This window comes from Pleurodeles waltl, chromosome 8 (assembly GCF_031143425.1).
Source record: "Pleurodeles waltl isolate 20211129_DDA chromosome 8, aPleWal1.hap1.20221129, whole genome shotgun sequence".
In the NCBI taxonomy this organism is placed as follows: domain Eukaryota; kingdom Metazoa; phylum Chordata; class Amphibia; order Caudata; family Salamandridae; genus Pleurodeles; species Pleurodeles waltl.
The window spans coordinates 859,111,085-859,137,852 of NC_090447.1; the positions used below are offsets into that span (position 1 = coordinate 859,111,085).

The following is a 26,768-nucleotide window of genomic DNA, read 5'->3' on the forward strand; positions in this document are numbered from 1 at the left end:
AGGGAACCTTGGACCCCAGAATCTGCCTGTAGGGAGAGTACCATCCAGGAGTGGCAGCAGTGTGTCATGTAGAGGTTTGTCGCTAGAAGAGATAGAGGACAGGCGACAGCCAGAGAGCATGTGCTGGGGCTTGAGAAGCTCAGGTTGGAAGCAGAAAGCAAAAAGTATGAAATGGATCAAGAAGAGAGGGAAAGGGCCCATGCTCTGAAGGGAAAGAAATTGCTTTTGGCTCAAAAATTGAGTATGAGGGCGCTGCACCTCAAGGCTAAGCAGGCCGAATTCAGCACAAATGGTGGCAGCATACTTCCAGTGCAGTCTGACATGAGGAAGCATATTCCTAAAGAGTTAGTGGAGGATAATAAGAGGGAGGATGACATACACTTGTGGTTTAAGGAGTATAAGTTAACTCTCCCCATTAACAGGGTCCCTGAGGTACACTGGGGGGGCAGGTCTGTGGAAACACTTTGAGGTAGAGGGTAGGGACACCTTGACAGCCTTAGGGGATCCACAGGGGCTCACCTACTCTACCATGAAGGATGTCCTACTTACCAGGCATGGTCTCACCCCAGAGCAGCACAAGGAAAAGTTTAGGTCCTACAAGAAGTCAGATTCCCAAACTTGGCTAGAATGTGTGTTTTTTTTATTTTTTGCAGAGCACTGGATGGATGGGTGAAGGGCCGCAAGGTAACAGATTACGGGGACTGTACAATTTGATTGCACGGGAGCACTAGTATAGCCTTTGTTTTCCAGGCTGCTTCAGCATCTGATTGACAGCAAACTGACTGATGGCAGGAAGCTTGCCCAGGAAGTGGACCACTGGGAGAGTATCAGGGTCCACAAGAGGTATGGGGAAGACTCCACCAAGGTTGGATAGGATCTCCATCAGAAGAAGTGCGGGTGGCAAGGGTAATCATGGAGTGTTCTCTAAAGGGCCCCAACCTAGTTCCCAGGCTAAGGATTCCCATCCCCTAGGTGAAAAGAAGCCTTGGATATCTACAGGGAAGCCTGCAGAGAAGGGCCCTCGCAAGTGTTACGCATGTGATCAGGAGGGTCACATCAGGGGGATCCCAATTCTTAAAAGTGGACACCGGCACCCACTGGTGCACAGTCACAGGGTTTGCCAGTATAAGGCTTGGGGAAGAGTTGGTTCCATGAGAAAAGGTGGGAGGTGGTTGCCTACTTCAAAAGCATGAATAAGTAGAAGTATTGGACCCAAAATCCCAGACTTAAAACTTCTGGATCAAGAGGAGACTCTGCAGAGGAGAAGAGCTGCAGAGCTGTGAGGAGGAGTACTGCCCGTTTGCCGTGTGCTTTGCTTGGTTGACCTGCAGTTGCTGCTTCTGTCTTGGAGAGGACAAAGACTAGACTTTGCTGTGTATCCTGCTTATGAAGATTCTCCACTGGCCTGTACTGAGCTTGCTTCCTGTTACAAAGCCTTGGGGACATCATAGACTTCACCTGCCAGCCCCTGTGTTCTCTTGCTGAGGACCCTGACTTTCCAAGAGCTGCTCAGTCCAGTTCCTTGGCCCTTGTGAGTGAAATCTGGCATAAAGCATGAAGAGACAGGCACATTGACTCCGCACGACTCCAGAACCCGCGCAGCTGCCTGACTCCGTGCCGCTGCCTGCACCTGAAGCTGTGGTCCCCACTGAAGTGCAATGACCAAGACCGACACCTGAGGCCTGATGCCACCGCAGCGCCTCTGAAGTCCTGCAACATGGTGAGTCCTGGTGCAACATGGTGACATCTGACTCCACCATGGTGCCTGTGGCCACCTGGTGTGACCGTGACTCTGCAAGGTCAACCCATCGCTTCTTGACCTGCTGGACTCATCGACTCCGCTTGATTGTAAGGAACCTGCCCCTCGCCCCTGACACCGCCTCACCTCTGTTGCCTCCATAAGGAACTGACGCCTCACCTCCCCTGCGTAGCAGTAAGGAACTCATGCCTCACCTCCTGTGTAGCAGTACAGAAGTCATGCTGCACTGGCTCCTGCGACGCTTCACCTCCCCGACTCCGTGACACATCTTTGACTCTGCCTAATTTCTACCGTACTGTACCTGGGGTCCTTGCAACTCTGTGACCGGTGCCGCACTTCCTCATGAGTGGTGTCGGACTGTTTGGAACAACTCTGACAAGACACTGTGATACCACCTGATGGAATTAGTGTGTTTCTAAGCATCTGGGATTTAATCTTTTAAAATTCATATCTTTGCTTGTGTATGTTGGGTTTTCATTGTTTTGGTCATTTTACTTAGAGAAATATTGGCTTTTTTTCTAAAATGGTATGGTGTCCACTTGTAGTGGTTTCACTGTGTACAAATACATAACACATTGCCTCTGAGATAAGCCTGACTGCTTGTGCCAAGCTACCAAGGGGGAGAGCAGGGGTTATCTTAGGAGTGTGACCCCCTTACCTTGAGTAGAGTGAGGGGCCCTAGTTGGAAAGGGTGTAAACTGATTGCCAACTAGAGACCCCCTTTCTAACATACATACATATATTTGTGATTTGTGTGTAAGTATATATATGTGTGTGTGTGGGGGGGGCTTTGGGTGTGTGTAAGTTTATAAAAAATATTTGATGGTACTTTATAATAATGATAATTACAATTAAATACATGTACTTACCATTATAATGTCAATATATTGGACCACAGCATTTTTGTACTTTGCATTATAAGTGTGGAAAATCAATATTTTCAGGTCACTGTTTTCTCCTCATTGTTTTAGTGCCAAGCTATTTTTGAGGTCGATATGTTATCATACAACATATTAGACCTTGTAGACTTACAATGCAGAGTTAGGGGCGACTTAGCTAGTATATAAAAATAGTTTTCCTCTTTGTGGCACAGGCACATTTCCTTACCATGTGTTTCTGCAGTGCTGTCAAATTGCAGCATAGCCAGAGCACAATGGTGTACTCTGAAGGTATATGTAATTGTCATGAAAGTGAGTGATATAAATACACCCTGCAGCCCACATCTGACATTTAGTTTCCATGCCATTGGAGCATTTTTCACAGCGTTTACATTTAAGAGCTTTAGAGGAAAGTGGATTATGCGAGCTAGATATACCCAGTGCACATCCCAAGTTTTAATGGAAAAGCACACGTTGTGCCAACATTTCGCAAAAAATAGACAGGGAAAGATGGGCAAACCATGACAAAATTGATGTTATTTCTGCACACACAATGGAATATTTGTGCATCATTCTAAAGTAACAGTAGTAATTGTGAATAATTTGCATGTTTTGAACTATTGCTATTTACCACTGTTTTTCCAGAACATATGTCTTTAATAAATTTGTAAATGTTTACTATGAAGGCTTGTTTTAAACAATCTCTGAAGATGTCCTTTTGGCATCCAGTAAGGACTAATATTTACTTCGTTCTACCGATGCTCCTCTCCCCAGGAGGTCTCTGGAAGTCTACACAATGTGATGAGACTCTCACTTTTCTTCCTACTGTCTCAAGATGGTCATGCATTACAGCATTTGTGACGTATGAATGAACAATCTTAGGGGCATATTTATACTCCGTTTGCGCCGAATTTGCGTCGTTTTTTTCGACGCAAATTCGGCGCAAAACTAACGCCACATTTATACTTTGGCGTTAGACGCGTCTAGCGCCAAAGTATGAGGAAAGAGCGTCATTTTTTTGCGTGAACGCCTTCCTTGCGTTAATGAGATGCAAGGTAGGCGTTCCCGTCTAAAAAAATGACTGCGACGCAAATGCGTCGTATTTATACTCCCGGGCAAAAATCACGCCCGGGAGTGGGCGGGGCAAAAAACCCCGCATTTGCGCCGGATTTTAGCGCCTGGGTCAGGGCAGGCGTTAAGGGACCTGTGGGCTCAAAATGAGCCCACAGCTGCCCTCCCATGCCCCCAGGGACCCCCCCTGCCACCCTTGCCCACCCCAGGAGGACACCCAAGGATGGAGGGACCCATCCCAGGGACATTCAGGTAAGTTCAGGTAAGTATAAAAAAAAAAAATATATATATTTTTTTTTGGCATAGGGGGGCCTGATTTGTGCCCCCCTACATGCCTCAATGCCCAATGACCATGCCCAGGGGACATAAGTCCCCTGGGCATGGCCATTGGGCAAGGGGGCATGACTCCTGTCTTTACTAAGACAGGAGTCATGTAAATGGCGTCTGGGCGTCGTTAAAAATGGCGCAAATCGGGTGGATGCGATTTTTTGGCGTCAACCTGACTTGCACCATTTTAAGACGCCCTAACGGCATTTTCCCCAACGCCGGCGCCGCCTGGTGTACGTGGTTTTTTTCCACGCACACCAGGCAGCGCCGGTCTGCTAGCGCCGGCTAACGCCATTCAATAAATACGGCGCCCGCATGGCGCTTCGGAATGGCGTTAGCCGGCGCAAAACTTTTTGACGCTAAACTGCGTTAGCGCAGTTTAGCGTCAAAAAATATAAATACGGGCCTTAATGTATCAGCAGAGCAAATCAGGGCAAATCTGTCAACTGAAGAGGAAGCTATGGGACCAACAAAATGTTCTGTCCCTCATCAGTTCGCTCTTCTGCATTTCAGAAAAAGCAGCTGGTCCATCAGAGAGTGTCTGACACATCATACCTCATTTACTTCCCCAGGGTACAGGTGTCCTCTTGTTTAAAACAGGATGCATTCTGCAAATAAAGGAATTAGCTTTTGTATTGACTAAAATTAATGTGCAGAATTTAAGTAAGAGGCGCTGGGGCAACTTAGCTTTTAGACGTTTAAGGATAAGATATAGAAATAAAGATGCCATTAACAAAAAATGCTAACTTTATGAATTTTAGGCCGGTGGTCATTATTCTTCATAAAGCTAATCTTTATGTGGGATTCACAAAACTGGTAAGCATTTCCTTACCACCCACAAAAAAACATATACTGCCATCTGTATGCCTTACAGTAAGTCCTCAGGTGTAGCGTTGTTGGAATTTGTGTCGGTTTTGAAGTAAATTCAGGTTGAAAATGCATTTCAACTTTCCTAACACTACCATCAAATACCGAGCAGTTTGTCTGTTTTAATCTATCAATATGAATATTTATTTCAGCGTTCTCAGCTCTATCGGCCTCATTTGAGTTTGTTGATTCAATAAAAGGCGACAATCTCTTGGCGGAGTACCATGTCTGGAGAAGAATCGGCTATCAAAATGTCTTCCATCTTATGGATAGCATAGTGGAGGAAATATCATCGATGGCTCCTTACCGCCGATAAAGCCTTCCTCCAGAAATTAGTCCATTGCCACCCAGCTCTAAATCATGTAATAGGATTAGGTACACAAAGATTAAAAAATGCCATAGATAAGGTTAGTGAATGCCTAGACCCTGCGAGCCTGTGGGAAGTCACTACATTCTCAAAAATAGACGACTGATCTAAAATGCTTTGTGAATGACGCCTGACCTAAAATGCTTTGTGAATCTAGGATGTTAGTTCATTATCTTGTCAGTGTAAGGAATCATGTGCTCACTTTTCTTTGTTTGTTCTGCTGGCTTCCAGCTTTTCAAGGGTTAAAAGCAATAATGTGCCTCTATTAAATTAATTAATGAATTATCAGTGTTCTCCTTTAAACAGTCAAAGGGAACTAGAGTGGCACATATTCAGTCATTCATGGTGAAGAAGAAAGCCAACAAAGCCTGAAAAGAAAGATTTAAAGGAAAAGATGAAGCCATTTTCATCAGATTTACTTCTTTATTACTAGATTGATTGTAATCCCCATCTGGCTCTAAAGAAATCTTTATGTCCCAGTTGTGAATGAGCACTGCAGTTCAGAGTTGTTTTTCCCGTGCACATTTCTGCAGGAAAAATCATTATCTGCTCATCTTGAAGTGCTGGTGGGAATAGGCAGGGAATGGACTGTGTCCATGCCTAAAGCCCCTCTCCCTGTTCACCCATGGTTTTACATGGGGTTTGGTCTGCAGCAGGTGAAACCAGGTCCAGGGTTTTCAGACCCAGTAATTGCTGGTCCAGAAACATTGGACCATTCAGAGTTTCCTGCCGTAGTATCCCACCAGGGATAACACTTTTGGCATACATAATGAGGGCCTGACTATCTATGTAGGGGCTCAATGTTTGCAAAATGTAATGTGTTTCTGACAACTATGTTTATGGTGTGTCCACTGTGGTTTCAACTGTGGTCTGTTTTTCATGTGGGTAGGGACATGTAACAATCTCACTGAGCCAACAAGGTTAAGACTGTGGGCCTCATTTACAACATTTCTGTGCAGGGCAGCACCTCAAACCTTCTTGCTGCATTGCATCAAAACAAAAGGGCAGGAATGCATTGTTTCTAAAAGATATGGTGTATTCCTTTCCTTTTCCCCTGTGCTGGCGCACAAATTGCTGCCATGTGTCAACAAAGGGACCTTTGATGCAAGGGTACCTGTGTGGTGGGGATAATTATTTTTGTGCACTAAGGGACACCATCCCCCACAAAAACAATCATGAGAGGCGTTTTCCTTCTATCTGTGTGCTGCAAAATGTAGCACTCATAGACGGATGAAAAAATGGGGAGAAATAAATATATTTCTCCCACTTGTGCCACAAATACGCCACCTTATGGTAGAGTAGGGTTTTGACGCATTCTCAGGTTTACAAAACCTTATTAATCTGGGAATGTTTCAAAATCCATGAGTGTTGCGTGGGAACACTATGCAAAACCCATGGAACGCCTCTTTGACGCAAAGTAAGGCAACACAGCGACTTGCGCTGCATTGCCTTACTCCATATCTACAAGGCCATGAAAAGCCACGCAAAGCCATATGGGCCTGCAGCCTACACCACCAGTGCATCACAAAAAGTGACACACTGGAGGCACAAACTACTTGTAAATAAGCCTCTGTGTACACAAAGTAGAATCAATCAGTAAGATGCTCAGGTACTGGATGAAAACAATTTTCACCAGTCTCAGCATGTTATGTTATGTTATTTGAATTTGTAGAGCGCCGAAACTACCCGGAGGCCTCTCAGCACTGTAGGACCACAATAAAAGCCAGAGACGGGAACTAGAGTTTAAAAAGCCAGGTTTTAATTACTTTCCGAAAGTTCTGTTCGTGACTAATTAGTCGGATATTAAGGGGGAGGGAGTTCCATAGTATAGCTCCCAGATGTTCCATAGTGGCACCACCCCATCTAGCTTTCTTAACCTTGGGGAGTACGGCTAAGGCTGTGGATGCCGATCTAAGGGCTCTAGTTGGTTTGTAGAAAGTTGCCAAAGACTTTAACAGATGAGGTACTCTATTATGTAGTGATCTGTGGATGATGCAAAGAGTCTTAAAGTTCACATGCTGTTCCACCGGAAGCCGGAGGAGTGCAGACAAAGCCCGTTTAACCGAGCTATACCTTGGAATATCGAGCAGGAGACGAGCTGCTGCATTCTGAACAACCTGCAATTTGTTGACCACGTATCTAGGGGAACTGAGAAATAGACTATTACCATAGTTGAGTCGAGACAGAATGAATACCTTTCTCAAAAGTCTTAATGATCCAAAACAGGCAGCAGCAATTTTCTTGGCCTGATATTCCAGAGTGAGAAAGGGGTCGAGCCAAATTTCTAGACTCTTAATATTATTCTTAGGAGATGGCAAAAACTCCAAAGGGGAGATGGTCAATTAATTAATACCCAGATTAGACTGATGGCCGAGGATCATTATTTCTGTCTTATCGCCATTGAGTTGGAGCCTACTATGGGTCATCCAACTGGATATTGCCTGTAAACCTGAAGACAAAACCAATCCATCTGATCCCTCCATCATGGAGAAAGAGACCACCAGCTGGGTATCCTCTGCATAGGAGACTAGTGACAATCCAAAGGATTCCACTAGTTCTCCCAAGGGGGCCATATATATATATTAAATAAATAGGGTAGGACTAAGTGATGAGCCCTGTGGGACCCCACAGCTCTGTTTATACTGATCCGAAAAGTAAGACCGGTCCAAGACCTGAAAAGATCTATCCTCCAAGAATGAGGTGACCCATTTGAGAGCTGGACCTTTAATTCCCATTGCCTTTATCCTTTGAATCAAGAGATAATGATCTACAGTATCAAAGGCAGCACTAGGATTGAGAAGCATAATGGCTGTCGTATGGCCCTGTCCATGCGTTTCCTGGCCTCTTCCGTGACCGCTATCAGTGCCGACTCTGTACTGTGAAGCGGCCTGAAGCCCACCAGAGTGGGATGTAAAGCATTGTTCTCTTCCAAAAAAGTGAAAATTTGGGAATTGACGTATTTGTCTAATATTTTAGACATTGAAGGAAGTAGAGATATGCGCCCATAGTTCTTGAGGTCTCCAGCCTGTAGGTTTTTTTTTTTTTAACAGGGGCTTCACTATTGCGTGTTTCCATAGATCCGGAACATAGCCACTCCACAGGGAGGAGTTCAGTAGTTAATTTAAGACAGGTACAATAACAGGAGCTCCAAGAGCTAACACATGAGGGGGTGCTTGATCCAGAGGGGAACCTGACTTTAATGCAGAGAGGTAGGAAGCGGTCTGTTCCGAAGATAAAGGGGAAAATGTGTTAGGATGGCTGTGCTTTGTTGAGAGGTTATAGCGTGGCCTGTCAACATGGCCGTGTCCTTTGGGAGATTGGAATAGATGGCATTGATCTTCTGTTGGAAAAACCTGGCTAAATTATTACTACATTCTCCTGAGGCTTCAATTGGGTCAGACGGTGTGGGGGAATGAAGAATCTCCTTGAGCACCTGGAAAACCTCCTTGGGGGAGCCTGATGCCTGTTCAATTCTACCGGAGTAATATGAACCTTGTGCTAGTCTTATTTCAGCGTGATAATGCCTAATAGATTGCCTGTATTCTTCCCTTGCAGCTGGGTTTAAAGATTTCCTCCATTTTCTCTCCAGGCGTCTGCACTTCCTTTTAAGTATTGACAGATGCAGGGCAAACCACTGGGCCTCACCTCTCCTCAGGAGCCCGGTTACTGTCTTGTAGGGAAGGAGAATATCCAGACAGTCAGCAATACAGCCATTAAAGGATTTGCTTTCTATCTGATTATGTTTAAAGTACATCAATTCACGGCTGTCTGGGAGTTTAATCCATTCATCCGCATTGAGACTGTGCCACCGCCTAAATTGCTGAACTTTAGGCTGGGCGGAGCCTTTTGCAGAGGAGATATCTAGTTTTAAAAGGATTAATAGATGTCGGTACAAGCCTGAGGAAGGGGGGGCATGGAGCAAAGCACTGTCAGGTTACTGAAGACTTAGTCAATTGCATGCCCTTTTTCATGTGTCTGACCCATGACCAGTTGTCTTAGCCCGAGAGCTTCCATATCCACCAACAGACGTCTAGTTGCTGTCGAATCCGGATTGTCTATTTGAATATTAAAATCACCTAAGATCGTAAGATTAGGTTTTTTACATATTAAGTCGGCTACTTGGTCAGAAAAGGTGTTTAAAAAAGTCTCACAGGAACCCGGAGGGCGATAAAGCAGCACTCCTGTGAAGGTAAATGTGGGGTTCAGACTAAGTGAAAAGAACATACTTTTGCAGCCTGTTAACTGCACACACTAAAGTCTTTACTGCTGCAATGAACGAGTTGTAAGACTGTGCATGACAAAGGGCTGGTAGCTGTTTCGACAAGAAATTATTTATGCAATTTAAAGATTTAATTGTAACTTGCTAGAATTGTTTGAATGAACATAATATCATTCTCCCATGTTATAAGCCATGAGTTTAACAGCAGGGGGCACAGCTCTATTTTCTGCTCTTTTGACAAGCAATACATTTGGCATAATTTTTCCAAACACTTTCCCTACTTACCAAAGTATTTTTTGCCATTGCATAGCACACATTTACCTCAAAACTCAATACCTTTACTGATATTAATCTCCTTCCTAGCACAATTACGTGTTGATTTCAAAACTGACTGACTTAATGAAACCACGAAGTAGGAAAAATACATTTCAGGCCAATGCTCTGTGCCAGTCCAAAGTCACCAGAAGTGATGTAAAGTGTTGATTTGGGATTTACAAAACTTTTTTTACTGTTAAAAGTTGACTAAAATAGAGAAAAAGTAGTGCTTTGCATGAATTTGGTGCTGCAAGGGTGCCCCAGCGTGGGTGTTCTCAAAAGCCCATTTTTTCATACCAAGCCTACTGAAATTTGCTTCATTGTGATTTGCGCAGAGAAGGAGAAAAGGTTTGTTTCCTTCTAAATTTTCGAATGTTGCATTTGTGCTGCACTGTACACCGTGCTAAGGGAAAAGTTTTAAACAGAGGGCCTGATTTAGATTTCAGCGGCGGGTTACTCCATCACTACAGTGATGGATATCCTGTTTGCCGAAATATAAATCCCATTATTTCCTATGCGGTTTATATTTTGACGGACGGGGTATCTGTCACTGTTGTGACCGAGGAACCCACCCACCGAAATCTAAATCAGGCCCTAAGTCTAAGCACATGTAGCATACCCTTCCAGGCCAAAACGTATGCTAGACTCACTGTTTTGCACTGTAGTGCAAAGATGTGTGGTGTGCTTGACTGTAGGCAGGCAGCAAGTTCACCAGTGCTTGGGAAGAGAGCAGCAGCACCACATCTTTGTAGGTACACTGTTGTCTTTCTGTCTTCCTTTCAACCCATACATCACAGCAACTTTGGTTGCTGGATTGCTCTGTGTGAAAACAAAGCCAACCTTCCTACTACACATTTGCTCAGAACAGGAGTATCAGGTCATCTTGATCTGTTACTCCTTCCTCTTCCAAATGTCTTTCTTCCGATCAACATAGGAGATTCAAACTGTAATGTAAAATCGAGATCGTGGTAGCCACCATTTTGATCCAGGTTCATTGTTCTCCTCACGAATTTTGTTGATTATTGCCTCAATCCCCAGTCCTATTTTCCTCTAACATACTGGTTTCTGGAAAAAGACAAACAGAGTAAAATCTATATCTCAATCGAGCAAACAATTACTTTACAAGACCTGGAAATTGCTTTAGAGGTCTACACAAGACTTTGGCCTGATTTAGGGCATAGGTGATTGGATACTCCATCACAAATGTGGCAAATGTCTCTTACACCATATTACAAGTGCATTACAGCCTGTGGCACGTGTAGTACTGCAGATGGAATGTCCCTCAACCTTTTAGTATCCCATGTACCAAACTATGAATAATTCCCCTTGTAACTTCCATTTTAAATGCTGTATGAAGATTCGAGACCTTGGAGAACAATCACTGATGACACCTATGGTCGTGGATCCTTCTCTAGGTGTCAATAACTTGCATTTGCCTTCCGCTAGAACACAAAACTTAGGGGAATACATGCAAATAAGGAGAAGTCTATATCATTCTGAGAAGAACACTGCATGATTCCTAAATGGTAGGTCACTTCCATGCCCGAATAATTTTGCTGTATGAAGTGACAAATTACTATAGTAACTGAGCTTTTTCGGTGGTTAGATTCAAAGGAAGTTTTTGTGGACACTCTTTTCTCCGTGACACTTTGGCATGACACGACTCTTGATCTGAGATATTTAGCAAATAGAGGCAGCCATTGTGAGATTTATTTGCCAAGCATACACTATACTCAAATACAGGTGACCATTAATCTAGACAGATAGTGATTGCTGCCTTCTTCTTGAGCCCACGCAGCTGTCAAAGAGAAAAGGAGAAGGATGGTCTAAGTCCAAATGAGATTTTATGCTAGAAACCACAAACATTGATCCAGAGAAGTTAAGCCTTAATGGTAACAAATGTCAGCAGTATGTGGAGCAGTCAAGTCCAAATATGCCTTTAGAGCGAACCTTCCTCATTCCATTCTCTGCATAAGACAAAAAAAGACCAAAGCACTACTCTTAAATAACTAAAATAGCAGGACCTTTACATACTAAATGTGCATTGGTTCACCAACCTTCAAAGCCCTCTGATGAATAGGCACCAGAGTGGTGTGTGTGCCTGTGCCACGAGTGCCATCTCAACTCTATCCAGTGTGTGCATGAATCGAACATTGTCTGGGTTCATCAATTAAAGCATTAATTTGTATTTGTAACTTATTCCACTTGGTTCTTTTCCAACTTTCCCAGATAATATGGCCCGTACAGCGCCTCTTCCTATCTCATGGTTCTGAATATTTTAAACTTCACCAAACTTTGCGCAGTATTGTGACAGCGCCTTAGTAAAAACATTGACCCTTTCCAAATTTTAGTATAAGTAGTTTATTTTCAATCGTTCACAGGTTTTACCATTGTGCTTCTAAAGGGTTTACTTTGTATTATTTGTTGACATTAGCACCGATCACTTTATAGAGATGCTGAAAGTGTTGGACCATGCTGTCACGAGGAAAGCACGGGGCCCAATCATCGAAACACTTTTGTAGCTACATACCCTGCATTTGACAAAATCGTGTGGTTTGCAACTGAAAAGGAGGCCTTTGAAATGCACTAATTTCCTTTTGTGAGCAGGAAAAGGATTTCTGTCTTGCAAAGGGGCTCTGCAACTCATTCCAAAGCTCATTTCAGAGTGAGTGTGAATAGGGCGCTACCTCTTATTTGTGATTTGCAGTTCCAAGTGTCAGTTATTTGTGAACACAATTGAAGTTGCAAACCATTGATCAAACACAGAACTAGAGATCATACTGCTTTGTTAATAGGGTTGGGGTGCTCCTCCTGATGCCTTCCCAAATGGGAAACATGCTGTTAAAACACAACGTGCCCAATTAATGGCCTTTGACTACTGTTGAAAAAAGTTTCAGTTTGGGAATACAAATGCAGCGCTGAAGGTCTGATGTCCCTTGCTGGCTGTTACCTTGCATTCGAAACCAATTGGAGCGAACCTCAAATTGTGTTTTTTTCTTTTATTATTCATTTGGCAGAACATTTTGTCACATTATGAATGGATAATTTATGACGTAGTCATTTTGTAAACCCATCGCCTGTTTGCACACCCATTGGTGTGCAATGTGAACATCCTGGTTAGGGAACAGAGAATAATTCACCGGCCCCCTGGATCTCTCTTTGTGTGTACTAATATTCTACCTTTGTGTACACCTATCAATGGTTCCATGATACCATGGTTAATCTTAGCAGGAGATTTATGCATGAACCTATTTGCTCCGTTAGAGTTACCCCCCCACCCCCCCCCCCCCCCCCACCACTAAAGGCAAGGGAAATCGTCTCACTGACATAACTTACTTATTTTTTCTTAGAAAGCAGTTACAGTTTTAAAAAACGCCTGCGTTTTACTGAACAAGCATAACATTATTACTGGGCTTTCTGACACAAAACACACTTTTAATCAAAAGGAAATGTTTGCCTTAAAAGCACACAGTCAAGTATGTAGATAAGCATCTTAAATTTCCAGTGGAAAAAAGATTAATTACCAGTCTTAAAAAAGTGGTTGAAACTGTGATATGGTTTGCTTACTTTTAATTCTCAAATAGAGCTAAGAATGTGATTTGTACTGAGGCACCAGTGAGTACACATGTTTTATGTAACTTGTTCATAAATGCTTGGTGCGCAGAAATGGAAGTGCGCTCTAGGCTCAAAAGCCACATATATTAATATTTCAATATGCAATTGGAATTCTATTTTTAGCAGAATGGAGAAACAAGAGTGTGAGATCTGCGCCCTGTTAATAACGTTTCTTATCAGGGGAAAATGCGCAGTGACATCAGGGTCATGTTCGAGGCCACGCTGTCACACTTACCAATGAAGAGGTTCCACTCGGTATCCAGGTCAGCCTGATTGGCTAAGCAGCCCTTCATTACGTTAAGGCAGTAGTTGCTGCATGGTTTCACTGCAGGAAGACTTCGACAGTAGGGACAGTACAGCATCTTCATTAGCGCGCGAATGCACCCTGGGGTTGGGCTCACCTGGGAGAGACGGAAACCAAAGAGGAAATGAATCAATATTTTATCCTATGAGACCGAATGGACTGAGGCAGTCCCCGGGCAGCTATGCAAAGGAGCCATCTCTCAGCGGTAACTCAACCCCTAATCACACTCTCCTGGGGGACTAATCGATTCGCGCCAATTATCTCAGTTCAGCGCATACGCCAGCGATTTCCGCTGCTGCTGCTATCAATGGCCCCTGTCAGCGAGTCAATGTAATTGAGGCGGGCGGCGGCTCTTCACCACTGCCTGCCCACGAAATCAAATGTACCACTGAATCTTCCACTGTGAAGAGACAGAGTGAAGAAAAAAACACAACAGGCCAGAGGTTTGCAACGATATTCAGCAGTGCCGCTCCAGTTCAGCATGTATTGGATTGTTGGCACCCTTTTCTACTGGGAAGTCATGAATAATTCAATCACAGCATGACCAAATTAAACTCTAGAGCGCGCCCTTGTCTATGTGCTCGTCAAATACCTCTTCCTAAAGAACAGTCGGTAACTGGAATGGGCACATTTCGCTAAGATCCTCAACTTGCTCCTGAATTGAGTGAAACAGCAAACATTATTTTCTATTTACCATTTAAAGGCATTCCTAAAGGATGCTGAGGACCGAAATATAAAATCCCATAAAACAGTATTGTTGAAAAAAGTACGATTTGCATTTTTTTAACTGTGGAATTGGAATCAATAACAATCTTCGTAGCGAAAGCGAAGAAAATAAAACGCACGTATTTGAGTAGTAATGCAGTTTCTAAAAAAAAATGTATGGCACGTACTGGGAAAACTGATGACTCAGTGAATCACATAACACCACCAGCCCTTACCCATCTGATTTAAATTTGTAAATTTTTTGAGTGCGCCATGCCGGAATCTAGAAATTGTATTGCTCGAAAGAGGGAGTGCAGGAATTAATGAATGAATGCACAATTTAGTACAGATTACAGTGAAAACGAAGGGCCTTATCTGGAGTTTGGTGAGTAGGATACTCTGTCACAAGCGTGGGTGATACCGTGTTCAGTATATCACAAGTGGCATAGGCTACAATGAAATCTTAAAATGGTGGATGGGATGTCCACTACATTTGTGATGGAATATCCTATCTGTCAAACTGTACCTCAAGCCAGTGGCGTAATGAAACTTGAGAGGACCCTCCTGCAAAGTACATTGAGGGCCCCATCTGACCCAGTTAGGAACTCTCAGGCAGGGCCCCACTACCTATGCACAGTTTACTGTGCTGAGGGAGCCCCTGGAACTCGGGCCCCCCATTGCACCACAGGGACTGTGAGGGCTATTGTTACTCCAGTGCCTAAAGCCCCAGCTCTTGCATGAGCCTCTTTACTCATATGAGGACAGAAAACAAGACATTGCAATGGTGTTAGAATGTCGTAAGCCATGTTGAATAGTGATCAGGGTCTAAACTGTTTACATTTTATTATTATGTGTGTAAGATGACAGGAAATAAGAGATTGTGTCAAAGAAGTTCCAAGACATGGGACCCATGTTCACACTGTAATCAATGCTTTAATTAGGATGGAAAAAGAGAAGTGCACCAAAGCACCATTACAAGGTGTTGTACTGGAAATCATCAAAGGAGTGAGTTACTGGTTTTGCATCTATATTGTGCTCTAACTTGCGACTTTTCAAACTGAGAACTTTAGCAAGGAGCATGGGAATTGTTTAGGGTTTGATTTATAAAGTATTGACCTTGGCCTGAGAGTCTTAAAACTGATTTAGGCCAGGAAAGGTGGGCCTGATTTACAACTGTTTTGCCCTGGATTAAGTGTTTCGGAAATGGCCCTTTCTGCAGGATAAATTACAGACTATTTGCCCTCCTCATCCTCTTTTTCCAACACTTTTATTGCTGGCTTTAGGACTCTGGGCAATTTACCACTTCTATCCAGTGCTAAAGTGCATGTGCTATTTACTCTCAACCTGGTAATGTTAACTTATCCACAATTGGCATAATTAAGTTACTGGTAAGTCTCTAGTAAAGTACACTAAATGTGCCAAGGGTCTGTAAATTATATGCTACTAGTGGACCTGCAGCACTGATTGTGCCACCCACTACATTAGCCCTGTAGACATGTCTCAGACATGACACCAGCTGTTCCACTGTAGAGCCTTTGTGGGCAGTTTTAAACAGCCATTTCTACCTAGTGCATCCACTTACCGGGCCGAAATCTTCATTTTTATTAAATACTAAGGTAGGCCCTTGTTAGCTCCAATGGCAGGGTGCAGTGTATTTAAACATTACACTTGCAATTTCAAGTTTAACACGTCCAAGTAGTGAAAAATGACTTAATCCATTTTCACTACTGCAAGGCCTATCTGTCCCATAGGATAACATGGGGATTTTCTTAAAACACCCTTCGAGTGTAATTTACCATTGGCAGCAAATAGAATATTAGAGCTTAGAGTCTCTAGACTCACAATTTTAAAACACATCTTTTTACTAAAGTTGGTTTAAAATTGCAGATCTGAAAGTGCCGCTTTTAGAAAGTTGGCCTTTTCCTACTTTAACCATTCTGTGCCTCTACCTGACTCCTGAATACACATCTGGGGTAGATGACAGCTGGACTTTGTGCATTCTCTCTAGACAGTCACACAAAGTGGAGCTTGGATGTCACATTTGCATTCTGATGGCCCATCACCAGGCTGATGGGCCTTCTTGCGCTAGATGGTTGGGAGGAGCTGACACACCTGAATAGGGCTGTGCCTCTCCTCACATAAAGTGCTGTATACCGCTATGTAGAGTGTCTGGAGCAATGGATGGAAGGGCAGGGACCTTGTGATCTTCAAAGGCCTCTTTTGAAGTCCCCCCACTTCAAAGACACATTTTGGTATAAGTACTGGACCCCAACCCCCACCAAATCAGTTCACTTTTGGGTCTTGAGTAGACTCTGCCAAGAAGAGGAGCTGGGCTGCCAGGAGCGACTGCAACATTAATAATTGCTCTGCTGTGTTGTCCTGCTGCCTACTGAATGTTTTGCTGCTAGGAGAGAATGCCACCTTGCAACTTCCTCTGCTGTGTTGGCCTGCTGCCTCTTCAGTAAGAAGGACTACTCCTACTCTACAACCTCAAAGAACATCTCAATTGATTCCAAGGGCTTGTTGGTTTTCCCCTTTTGAAAATCTCAGGTCCATCAAAGATTTCAACTGCACGCCACTGCTGTGCGCTTCAACGAGGAAGCATGTGCCTGAGTGCTCCGTGAGTGTGACACACTTCATCTGGCCATCGTGTTTTGAGCACTTTTCATCATTTTACAAGCCAGCATGTGCAAGTGCTTCTTTGTTTACCAGCCAAGCGTGTGTCGAGTGCTTCTCAGATATCACAAGTCAGAGCGTGTGACCGCTTCTTCGTTTACTAGCATACCGTGTTTTGAGTTCTTTCCAGCATTTCTACATGTCAGCGTGTGTGAATGCTTCTGAGGATTACCAGTCCAGCACATGTTGAGCACTTTCCAGTAGTTTACAAATCAGCACTGTACCCAGCCCCCGAGACTGAGGGCATCTTCACACAGCCATCTAGACACCAACAAGGTACCGGGGGAGCGGTGTATGCTGTTCATCTTCTCTACATGCATACGCCCAGCAGGGCCCCGCATGGCAGCTCTGGGCTGCCTGTTGTCTGTTTCTGCCACACTTTGACTACCCAATCCCGAGGGGCTGGGGAAGCTGAGATACCCTGTAAATCATTCCATTTGGGAGACCACATCGGACTATAATAACGAGTGCTTTTCCAGCACTCCACTAAAGAGACCTTACCGTAACTCCCATAAAGAGAGTCCCCACATTTCTTTGAGCACTGGTTTTCAATACTATGCTTGAAACGTAATAACTTATGCAAATGTAATTGGATTTTTGTCACTTTGGTCTTATTTTAAACGGATAAATAATCTCTATTTTGCTACACTGGTGTGAAGTCGTTTTTGTGGTGTTGTCACAGTGTTGCTGTACTTTAAGTGTTGCACAAATCCTTCACACTTTGCCTCTTTAGTTAAACCCTACTCCTCTGTGCCAAGCTACCAGAGGGTGACCACAAATGAATTAAGGGTGTGTTTCTGATTTACCCTGACTAGGATTGTGGTCCCTACTTAGACAGGGTGCATACCACTGCCACATAGAGTTCCAATTTCTAACAAAGAGTGTTAACGCTTGGGGTATTCATTTAAGGGCTACCTATGAGTGTACGTTGCTGATGGAATCCTTCAGTTGAGTGTCACTTGAGGTTGTCAGCCAATGAATTATGTACCTCAAATCATATTACCCAATTTCTCTTCTAAACATACACTGCCAACTGCACAGACCTCAACCCTTCGAAATTTTTAAGACAATAAAATGCTAATCCCACTTGAACTTTAATTGAAAATCTCCGAACTAATGGATACTTTGGATGGTCAGACTTGGAAAATGTCAGCTTTGACAAAATGAATTTAAAATCATGGTCAAATTTTATTTGGAAAATTAAAACATATTTACATTGCTTTGTGGGAGCCCCTGCTCAGCATTTACACTCTATTTTAACTCTTTAAATTTGCACTATAAGTCTCCAAAACATCCTCTCCATCTATTTCAATGAATATACATTGCTGATATGACAGTATTTAACAGGCATTTTTAATCGAAAAGGGACAAATTTTTCCCAATCTCAAATGGGGTCACTATCATTACCACCACTTTCCCAGGATGACCATAGCTATCTTACTATCTTAATATTAAAAGGCTTGTCACCTACATTTGGCAGATCTTTGTAGGTAATTAACACTTTATTCCAACATTTAGGCCATTATATTGCCATCCTAATTTCTAGAGTCTTACAGCGAAGATTTTTCAACACATTCATTCAGGTGTGCCACAGTCGCCCCTTCGCTTAGCTTGAAATGAACTTACATGATTTGCTTATTGTCACTCCACAAGAACAGTTCCTGGAACCCCTCATCTCTATGACATTTGCCCCGTGACGAGGATTGTTTGAACCATCAGAAAGATTAAAAAATAACCCCATATGGTGCTCGTAGAGCTCTTTCTCATTGATAAGTTGAAACATTTTTAGCCAACACCGCAGGGATCATTTAAAGCCATTTCCACTAGGGTTTAGCACCAGAGAAACAAGTAAAGGGCACTTTGACTAGATTACCATGCTCAAGGAAGGTAATAAATTGTAAATTCTGGAAATAAATATATTTTGTTTACCGTTAATCCTTTGGCACTGGCTCAAAAGCAGACAATTGAAGAAAATGTATCCATAGACTGTTACTAAAATATTGCATCCTAATTTTGTAGAATTTATTTATGACAGCTGTGCCTTTAAATAACGTAATTTTCAGTAAACAAATATTACAGGCTAAAACCTCACTGCATTGTATAATACCCAACAGCAAAAGCAATACCCCATAGTGTAGCAGACTGTCAAGCCGGTGACCCTTGCCTGAAGCAGAGAGGCCACTCTGGCTCTCGAGGCCACCAGATGTCAGGCCTGGTTCCAGAAGCACTCGTTCATTCTGTGGAAGGAGAACAAGGGTGACTGAGAGACAGTAGGAAAAAAATGAGGACTATTGAATGTCTGTACCTCAGCTACTGATTTATTTGCTGCTTTTTGTATGGAATTCCTTGGCACCATATATGAGTTTACCGAGGAAAATATTAGGCACTAAGGAAAGTGTTGTCTTAGTCCTTAGCATTGCTTCAGTTGTTTGTGGGGCAGGTTGTAGCAATACTTTTCTTTGAACATGTAACCTTAAAAATTACACAATACAAATTACTGTTGGATGTTGCACAATACAAACTCAGTGATTTTGAGCAGAAGCATGTTACAAACTGGCCAAACGACTCACTGCTGAAACCGCTGATATCTGCAGCTATCTAAGGCTTAGGAGTTTAAATTCTGGCGAGGCCACCTCATTCTTCTAAGGCTGGTAAATTGATTACCTTTACATTGATAATATTTGTACCTCTTATTTACAGCCACAATCTGACTGGTATCCAAAAGATCCCAGTGAGACTTTGGGTGGTCTTCCCCCAGACTTTCTGCCTCTCTATCTCCATTTCTTCTGGGCCTATTGTATTGGCATTGAGACTCTGGGCATTTTACCACTGATAATCAGTGCTAAAGGGCGTGTGCTCACTCCTTAAAACATGACAATTTTGGCTTAGTCCCCAACTGTCATATTTAACTTATCTATATGTCCCTAGTTAAGTACACTATTTGCTCAGGGCCTGTACATTAAATGCTACTTTGGGCCTCCAGAACTAATGGTGTCACCTACTTAAATAGCCCCTTAAAACCTGCCTCAGACCTGCCTGTGAAGAGCATGTGTGTGCAGTTTACTGCAAGTTGACCTGGCAAAATAAACCTTCTACCAGACCTAAACCTTCCTCTTTAATACATATAAGTCACCGCTAGAATAGGACCTGGATAGTCCAGAGGGCAGGATGCAATGTATTCAAAAAGTAGCACTTGTACATTTTAGTTTAACATGTCCTGGTAGTGAAAAACTGTTAAATTCATTTTTCACTACAGCAGGGCCTATCTTTCCCATAATATAACATTGGAGTTGTCTTATTACATCTTGTAAGTGTAAATTTCAAATGGGAAGAGATGACCCCTTCAAGTTTGGTGTCTCTGGGGTCACAATTTAAAATCCTAACTTATGGTGAACTCGTATTTTAAATTGCAATTCTGAAAATGCCACTTTTAGAAAGTTGACATTTTCTTGCCTAGCATTTTGGTGCTTGCAGCCTGTCTCTGTTTACATGGCTGGGTTTGGTTAGCAGTTGGGCTTTGTGTATCCCTTCTAGACAGCCACAAACAATGAAAGCTTAGGTGGACTTAATGTGTCATCCTGGACAGGATGGGAGGGAGGAGATGGACACAGCCTTACTTACATATGAATCGGCTGTGCCCTGTCCACGTACAAAGGGCTTAACAACCTGCATTGTCATGCCAGCCAGCTTGTAGCCAAGACAGGGGAAGAAGGGTATTCCTTGCACTTCAAAGCCACTGTCTCAAAGCTTCTCCCACCTTCCAGGACTCCAAAGTATACATACTGGAACTGAGACACCACCACTTCAGTACACTTCTGGACCAGTGGATAACCTTCCAGGAATAAGGACTGCTGTGCTGTTGAAGGGCTGCCAGTCTACTGGACTACTGCTTTGCTGGACTCTTGCTTTTCTGTGCTGATGTACACCTACTGCCCTCTTACCTGAGAATAAGAAGGACTGGACCTCCATCTCTCCTACCCAGAACCTTGAGTGACTTCAAGAGCCAGCTGACTGGTCTCCTGATCTGAAATCCCAGGGACATAAAAGACTCCCAACCAACCTTTTTCTGCACCTGGACCCTGCAAGCTGAAAGTCTGGTCTGCCAAGTGGTACCACTCCGGTCCTAGACCCTTGGAAGTGGGTCTAAGGTGCTTGTTTCAGTAGAACCGTTAACCTGATGAATCACTGTCACTGCATGGATGGGAACCAGTGCATTGCTCCTGTTGCGTGGATCAGAACTGGCGCATCACCTCTGTTGCAGTGATTAACTCTAAAGCGTCCCTGCTGTTGCAAGAACAGAACCAGCGCATTGCCTTCAGACACGCTGCGTCTTGGAACCAACGCATTATCATTGCTGCATGGGGAAAATGGACACATCTCCTCTACTGCTTGGGGAAAATCAACGCATCTCCTCCGCTGTGAGGATCGATACCAGTGCGTTGCTTTAGCTGCACTCTGCATCTTCATCTTGGACACAACGAGAAGTACATTATTTTTACACATTGCCTCCAGGTTAAGCCTGACTGCTCTGTGCCAAGCTCCCAGAGGGTGAGCACAGGTTAATTTGGGGTTTGCCTCCGTCTTACCCTGACTAGTATTGTTGTTGTTTCTTGACCAAGGCTCACACCAGTCAACCAACAACCCCTTTTCTAACACAGTCCATTCTACATGGAGCAGCAACTAGAATGGGGAAGGGGGCATGTAGATATGGTTGAGCCAAGGCAAACCGTTGTGCTATTTAAGCAGCCCCTGGCCTGCAGCCTACTAGGGTAACGCCTGAATGACAGTATTGCCTGTTCTGCCCTGTTTGTAGCTCTTAGAACTGGCAGATGTGTGGCATGAATTACTACAAAAATATATTATTAGTAGTAGTATTAATATTATTGGTGTATATGGTTTTCATAGAGAGACTTTATTGTTTATTTCAGTTTCTGAATCTCATAACCCACTGCTATGAAATAGCAACAGTTGATAACAAAACTGGTAGCCCACTGTTGTGATGTCATATAGGCCTTCCAGACCAGGCAGACTGGCCTGCCTGAGAGCCTGTCAGCACAACTCTGCTTGTCTGTTTTGACTGAAAGCAAAAAGCACAGCTGCAGGAGGGGAAAGAAATACAAGGAAAGTCATGGGGGTTGGTTAGGGATGGCAGAAAAGGTTTTATTTTTTATTCTTAGTGATAGAGATACATAACAGAGGCCATGCTATTTATGGCTCCCCCATTACTCCTCTGTCACAGGGTAGCAGTTGAAAGTTGGGGCGATGATTTTAGGCGACATACATAGCACAAAATTATAGATGTGTAAAAAGTGAATTACAAGGATGTTTTTCACCTTGGGGTACTGAGTGACATTATAGACAACTCAAGCTTCACTCGTGTTGTCTATTTGATGTCATTCAGAACCCCTTGGTGAAAAACATCTCCGTAACTCACTGTTACCTATCTATAACTCATTTATTATTAATATTATTATTATTATTATTATTATTATTATTATTATTATTATTATTATTGCTTTTATTATTACTATTATTATTATTATTACTAATACTGCTACATCAACTACTACTGCAACTATTACTGCTACTATGTACTACTATTATTCTTATTCTTATTCTTATTACTATTATCATTATTATTCTTATTGTTAGTTTTATGCTACAAAGCAACCAAGGATGTCTTTTGACCAAAATGCCAGGGCTAGTAGGAGTGACATCAGATACATTTTGACCTCAATAACATAGCAGGGGGTAACATCACATGACTTTTGACCCTGAATGCCAGGAAGCATTGCCACATGATCTTAATCTTGAGGACTTCACAATAATTGATGCGGCCTCCATCTCCGCCAGCGTTTACATGTAAAATGTACATGAACCGCCATGTAAAGACAGGCGAAGAGGAGACTCGTAATCCCCAGGGCAGTACTGCTTGCAGCGCTGCCCTGGAGGATTAAGACCACCGGCACCGCCAGGCAGTTCGGCTGGCAAAATAGGGGCGGTGTCAGCAGTCCAACCTTGGTGCCTTCGCCACGGTCATAATGTGGAGACCGTTCCGCCACATTGGCAGCGGTCCGACCGTGAGTCTGACGATCCTACGACCACCAGACTCATAATGTGGGACTAAGGCCCAAATTTATACTTTTTTAGCGCCCCATTTGCGTAATTTTTTGATGCAAAAACGGCGCAAACTTGCAAAATACAATTGTATTTTGTAAGTTTGCGCCGTTTTTGCGTCAATAAGTGGCGCAAATGCGGCGCTAAAAAAGTATAAATATGGGCCTAAATGTAAAAACAGAGCTTAGAAGTCAATAGCGGTCAAAAGGTTACTTGGGGCCGCAAGGGACCGTTGCAAATCCAAAATCCAGGCTGATGGCAATGAAGGCTAGGCTGGCAACAGAACCCACAAAGGGTGGATGATAGAGCAATGCATTGATGGCGAGGGCACGATGCATCAATATTTTTACCGCACTCAGGGCTCTGCATTGTTGTAAAGCTCTGTGGAAGTGAATGCAATGCATTGCTATTGGGCAGCACGGAGCATCATCGTTGGCCTGTGCAGTCTGTGAATCTGCTGTACTCAGGCAGCTGCTGCTTCGCTGGCGATGAGCGATGCACTAATTTTTCTCCCACACTTAGGAGATGCGTTGCTTTTTGCAGGTTTTGGCTGCAGAACTCACTTCTGAGGCCCAGGACTGGAGAAAAGCACCTCAGGTAAGGGTATGACTCACAGATGGCAGAGTTCAGCAGCACCAGGGGAGTTGCAACCAGTCTTTGATGTCCCTGAGACTGAAGAAGAACATGGGGCATGCCAGAAAGCCCATGAAGATTCTTGGGTTCAAGAATGTAGAGAGCATGCCCAGTCCTTGTCACTGCAGGCAAGAAGCAGCAGGTCAACACAGAAAAAGGAAGTAGCAAAGTAGCAGTCCCTCCGACAGCACAGCAAGCAGTAGGTCAACACAGCAATGCAGTTGCAGAATGGCAATCCCTCCTAGCAGCACAGCTTTCCTACTTTCTGGCAGAGTGTCCTTGATTCCAGTAGAGATCTGGGGGCATATTTATACTCTGTTTGCGCCGAATGTGCGTCAAAAATTTTGACACACATTTGGCACAAACCGTGCACCATATTTAAGCTTTGACGCCAGAGCCCGCGTACATCAAAAGTCCTCTGTGTGAGTCATTTTTTGGATGTGGGAAACTGCCTTGCGTTAATGACATGCAAGGTAGGCGTTCCGGCCCAAAAAAACACTTTAAGGCCTGTGTGCCTTATTTATACTCATGTTCACTTGTAGTGCTTTCACTGTGTTATTGTGTGTGTGTACAAACACTTATCACATTGCCTCTGAGATAAGCCTGACTGCTTGTGCCAAGCTACCAACGTGTGAGCAGGGGTTATCTTAGGAGTGTGACTCCCATACCTTGACTACAGTGAGGATAGGGTGTAAACTGACTGCCAAATAGAGATCCCATTTCTAACATTTATCATTTATAATTTATCAATTGGAAATTACTCTTAAAAGATGTTTTAAGATAACCCCAATGATATCCTATGGGAAAGATAATCTGTGCAAAAGTGAAAAATTAATTTAAGAGTTTTTCACTAGCTGGTCACGTTAAACTTAAAAGTACATATCCAACCTTTTAAATATATTACACCCTGACCCTGGGGCTAACTAGGGCTTACCTTAAGTTTGACTTACATGTAATAAAAAGGAAGGTTTGGGCCTGGCAAGTGGGTACACTTGCCAGGTCAAAATGGCTGTTTAAAACTGCACACACAGGCTCTGCAGAAGCAGGCCTGAGGCAGGTTTGAAAGGCTAAAGTAGTGGGTGGCACAATCAGTGCAGCAGGCCCACTAGTAGCATTTAATTTACAGGCTCTGGGTACACATAGTGCCATTTACCAGAGAGTTACAAGTAAATTAAATATGCCAATCGTGAATAAGCCAATGTTACCATGTCATAGCAGTGGTCAATAGTGGTAAAGTGCCCAAAATCCTAAAACCAGCAAGAACAATGTCAGAAAATGAGGAGGAGGAAGGCAGAAAGACTGGGGATGACCCTGCAGACAGGGCTATTTCCAATAGGTATCTTAGAACCCTCAGGTTCTGGGAGCATTACTTATTATGGTTGAGGGAGGGGTAGAGAAATCAAATGGCCTTTCCCCCAAGGAAAGAGCAAGAAGTCTACAGAAAGATCATGAATCACTTTTTTCATTTCTTAGAGATTTTTTAGCTAAGGAAAAAATGGAAGGCACTAAAGTCTCAAAGAAAATACTGTGGTACAATAAAGCATGTAGGACAGCAAAAGCAGGCTTAGTAGCTGCAGCTAAAGTGTCGTAGTTTGACTCTTGCTCTAGGCAAGACTGCTGGTTTAAGGATGACAGTACTTATGTTTGTAGGCAAGAATGCCAGTCCTACAACAAGTCACAACTGTTGCCCCAACCCCCCCAGCTCAAAAGCAGCACCTCACGAAAAACCCAAACAGTAAAAGGTGATCTGTGGAAGCCTTTATGCATGGACTCAAGAATGTCACATTTCAGAGAGTGTCGTGGTTAAACGGAGATTACCCCTTTCTCACATAAACACCATGTCTCAATCAAACACAGGCAATGAAGAAGATGCAGTAACGTTTCAATAGGTTTTATTTAGCAAAACTGCAATCTGCGATAAATTGCATGGACTGCAATGATTAGGATAATGAACAGTGCAAGAAACAGAATGGTAAAGACAAGAGTCATTAAACCATAGACCCCCACCATATTGCAATAACATGTAATGACATAAAGTATGAGATATGTCCTAATACCCTAGCATAGTGAGCCTAACCGCTAACTTAAAAGAGAGCTGGGTATGATAAACCTAATCTGCCAATGGCATGTCCATGAGAAGAGCCCCCAACCCTCATTACCTTGGAATGAGGTCTCTAGCTCAGACTCCGTGGTGACACGAAGACTGGGTCAGCGTCAATGCGACATGCAGCATCGATAGCAGCGATGTTATCTGGTCAGACTCCCTCTGACTATCTGTTTAAGTGAGGAGTATTTATACAGATCTGCTTGGGCCCCTGACGTAGGTCTGTCCCAATCAATAGATAACAAGACATGCTTGGGACGGTAATTTATATAAACAGAACAATTCCCTCAAAAGCGTGAAGAGGGAACATGGGCCTAACTAAAAACAAGGCAGCCATCTTAAAAGATTTCATTCAATAAATGCGCTAAAACAGGGCAAGCTAAGTAGGGTAAAAGCCACTAGGTGACGGGGGCACGAGTCTGAAAGCCAAAGACTAAGCTAACTCCTGCATCCCTTTAAAACAAACTAGGATTCACTACAAAAGCAAAGTGTAGGAGGGATCTGATGATACACAAGGCAGTATATGGGTGGCCTGGCCAAAAGTAAAAGACGCTAGGTGAACACTCTATGGGCAAACTTCCACTGCGCAATGAATGACAAAGACGGTAAAACATTTTGAGAGATAGCCACAATGAGAGTTAATGATACCCGGAGGGAACTGGAACATTCTGTCCAACCACAGGATTGGATGGTCCATTTTGATAATCTCGATTCTGGTGTGGAGGAACTAAGTTGAGATGATGCTGATTTATCCTTGGCTGCCAAATTGGAAAACCAGAATACCAATGAATTTGGACTGAGCGAAACCATG

The 26,768-nt window shown here is 43.3% G+C and overlaps 1 protein-coding gene across 2 annotated transcripts in view; it reads right to left on the reverse strand.

Moving 5' to 3' along the window:
- The window catches only part of GPC6 (glypican 6), a 3,616,389-nt gene that overhangs the window by 1,052,964 nt on the left and 2,536,657 nt on the right, over positions 1 to 26,768 (reverse strand). For both annotated transcript variants that reach the window (XM_069205139.1, XM_069205140.1), the window contains exon 4: positions 13,654 to 13,819. In XM_069205139.1, the coding sequence (XP_069061240.1) occupies positions 13,654 to 13,819 (166 nt within the window). The remainder of the gene's footprint in view (positions 1 to 13,653; positions 13,820 to 26,768) is intronic.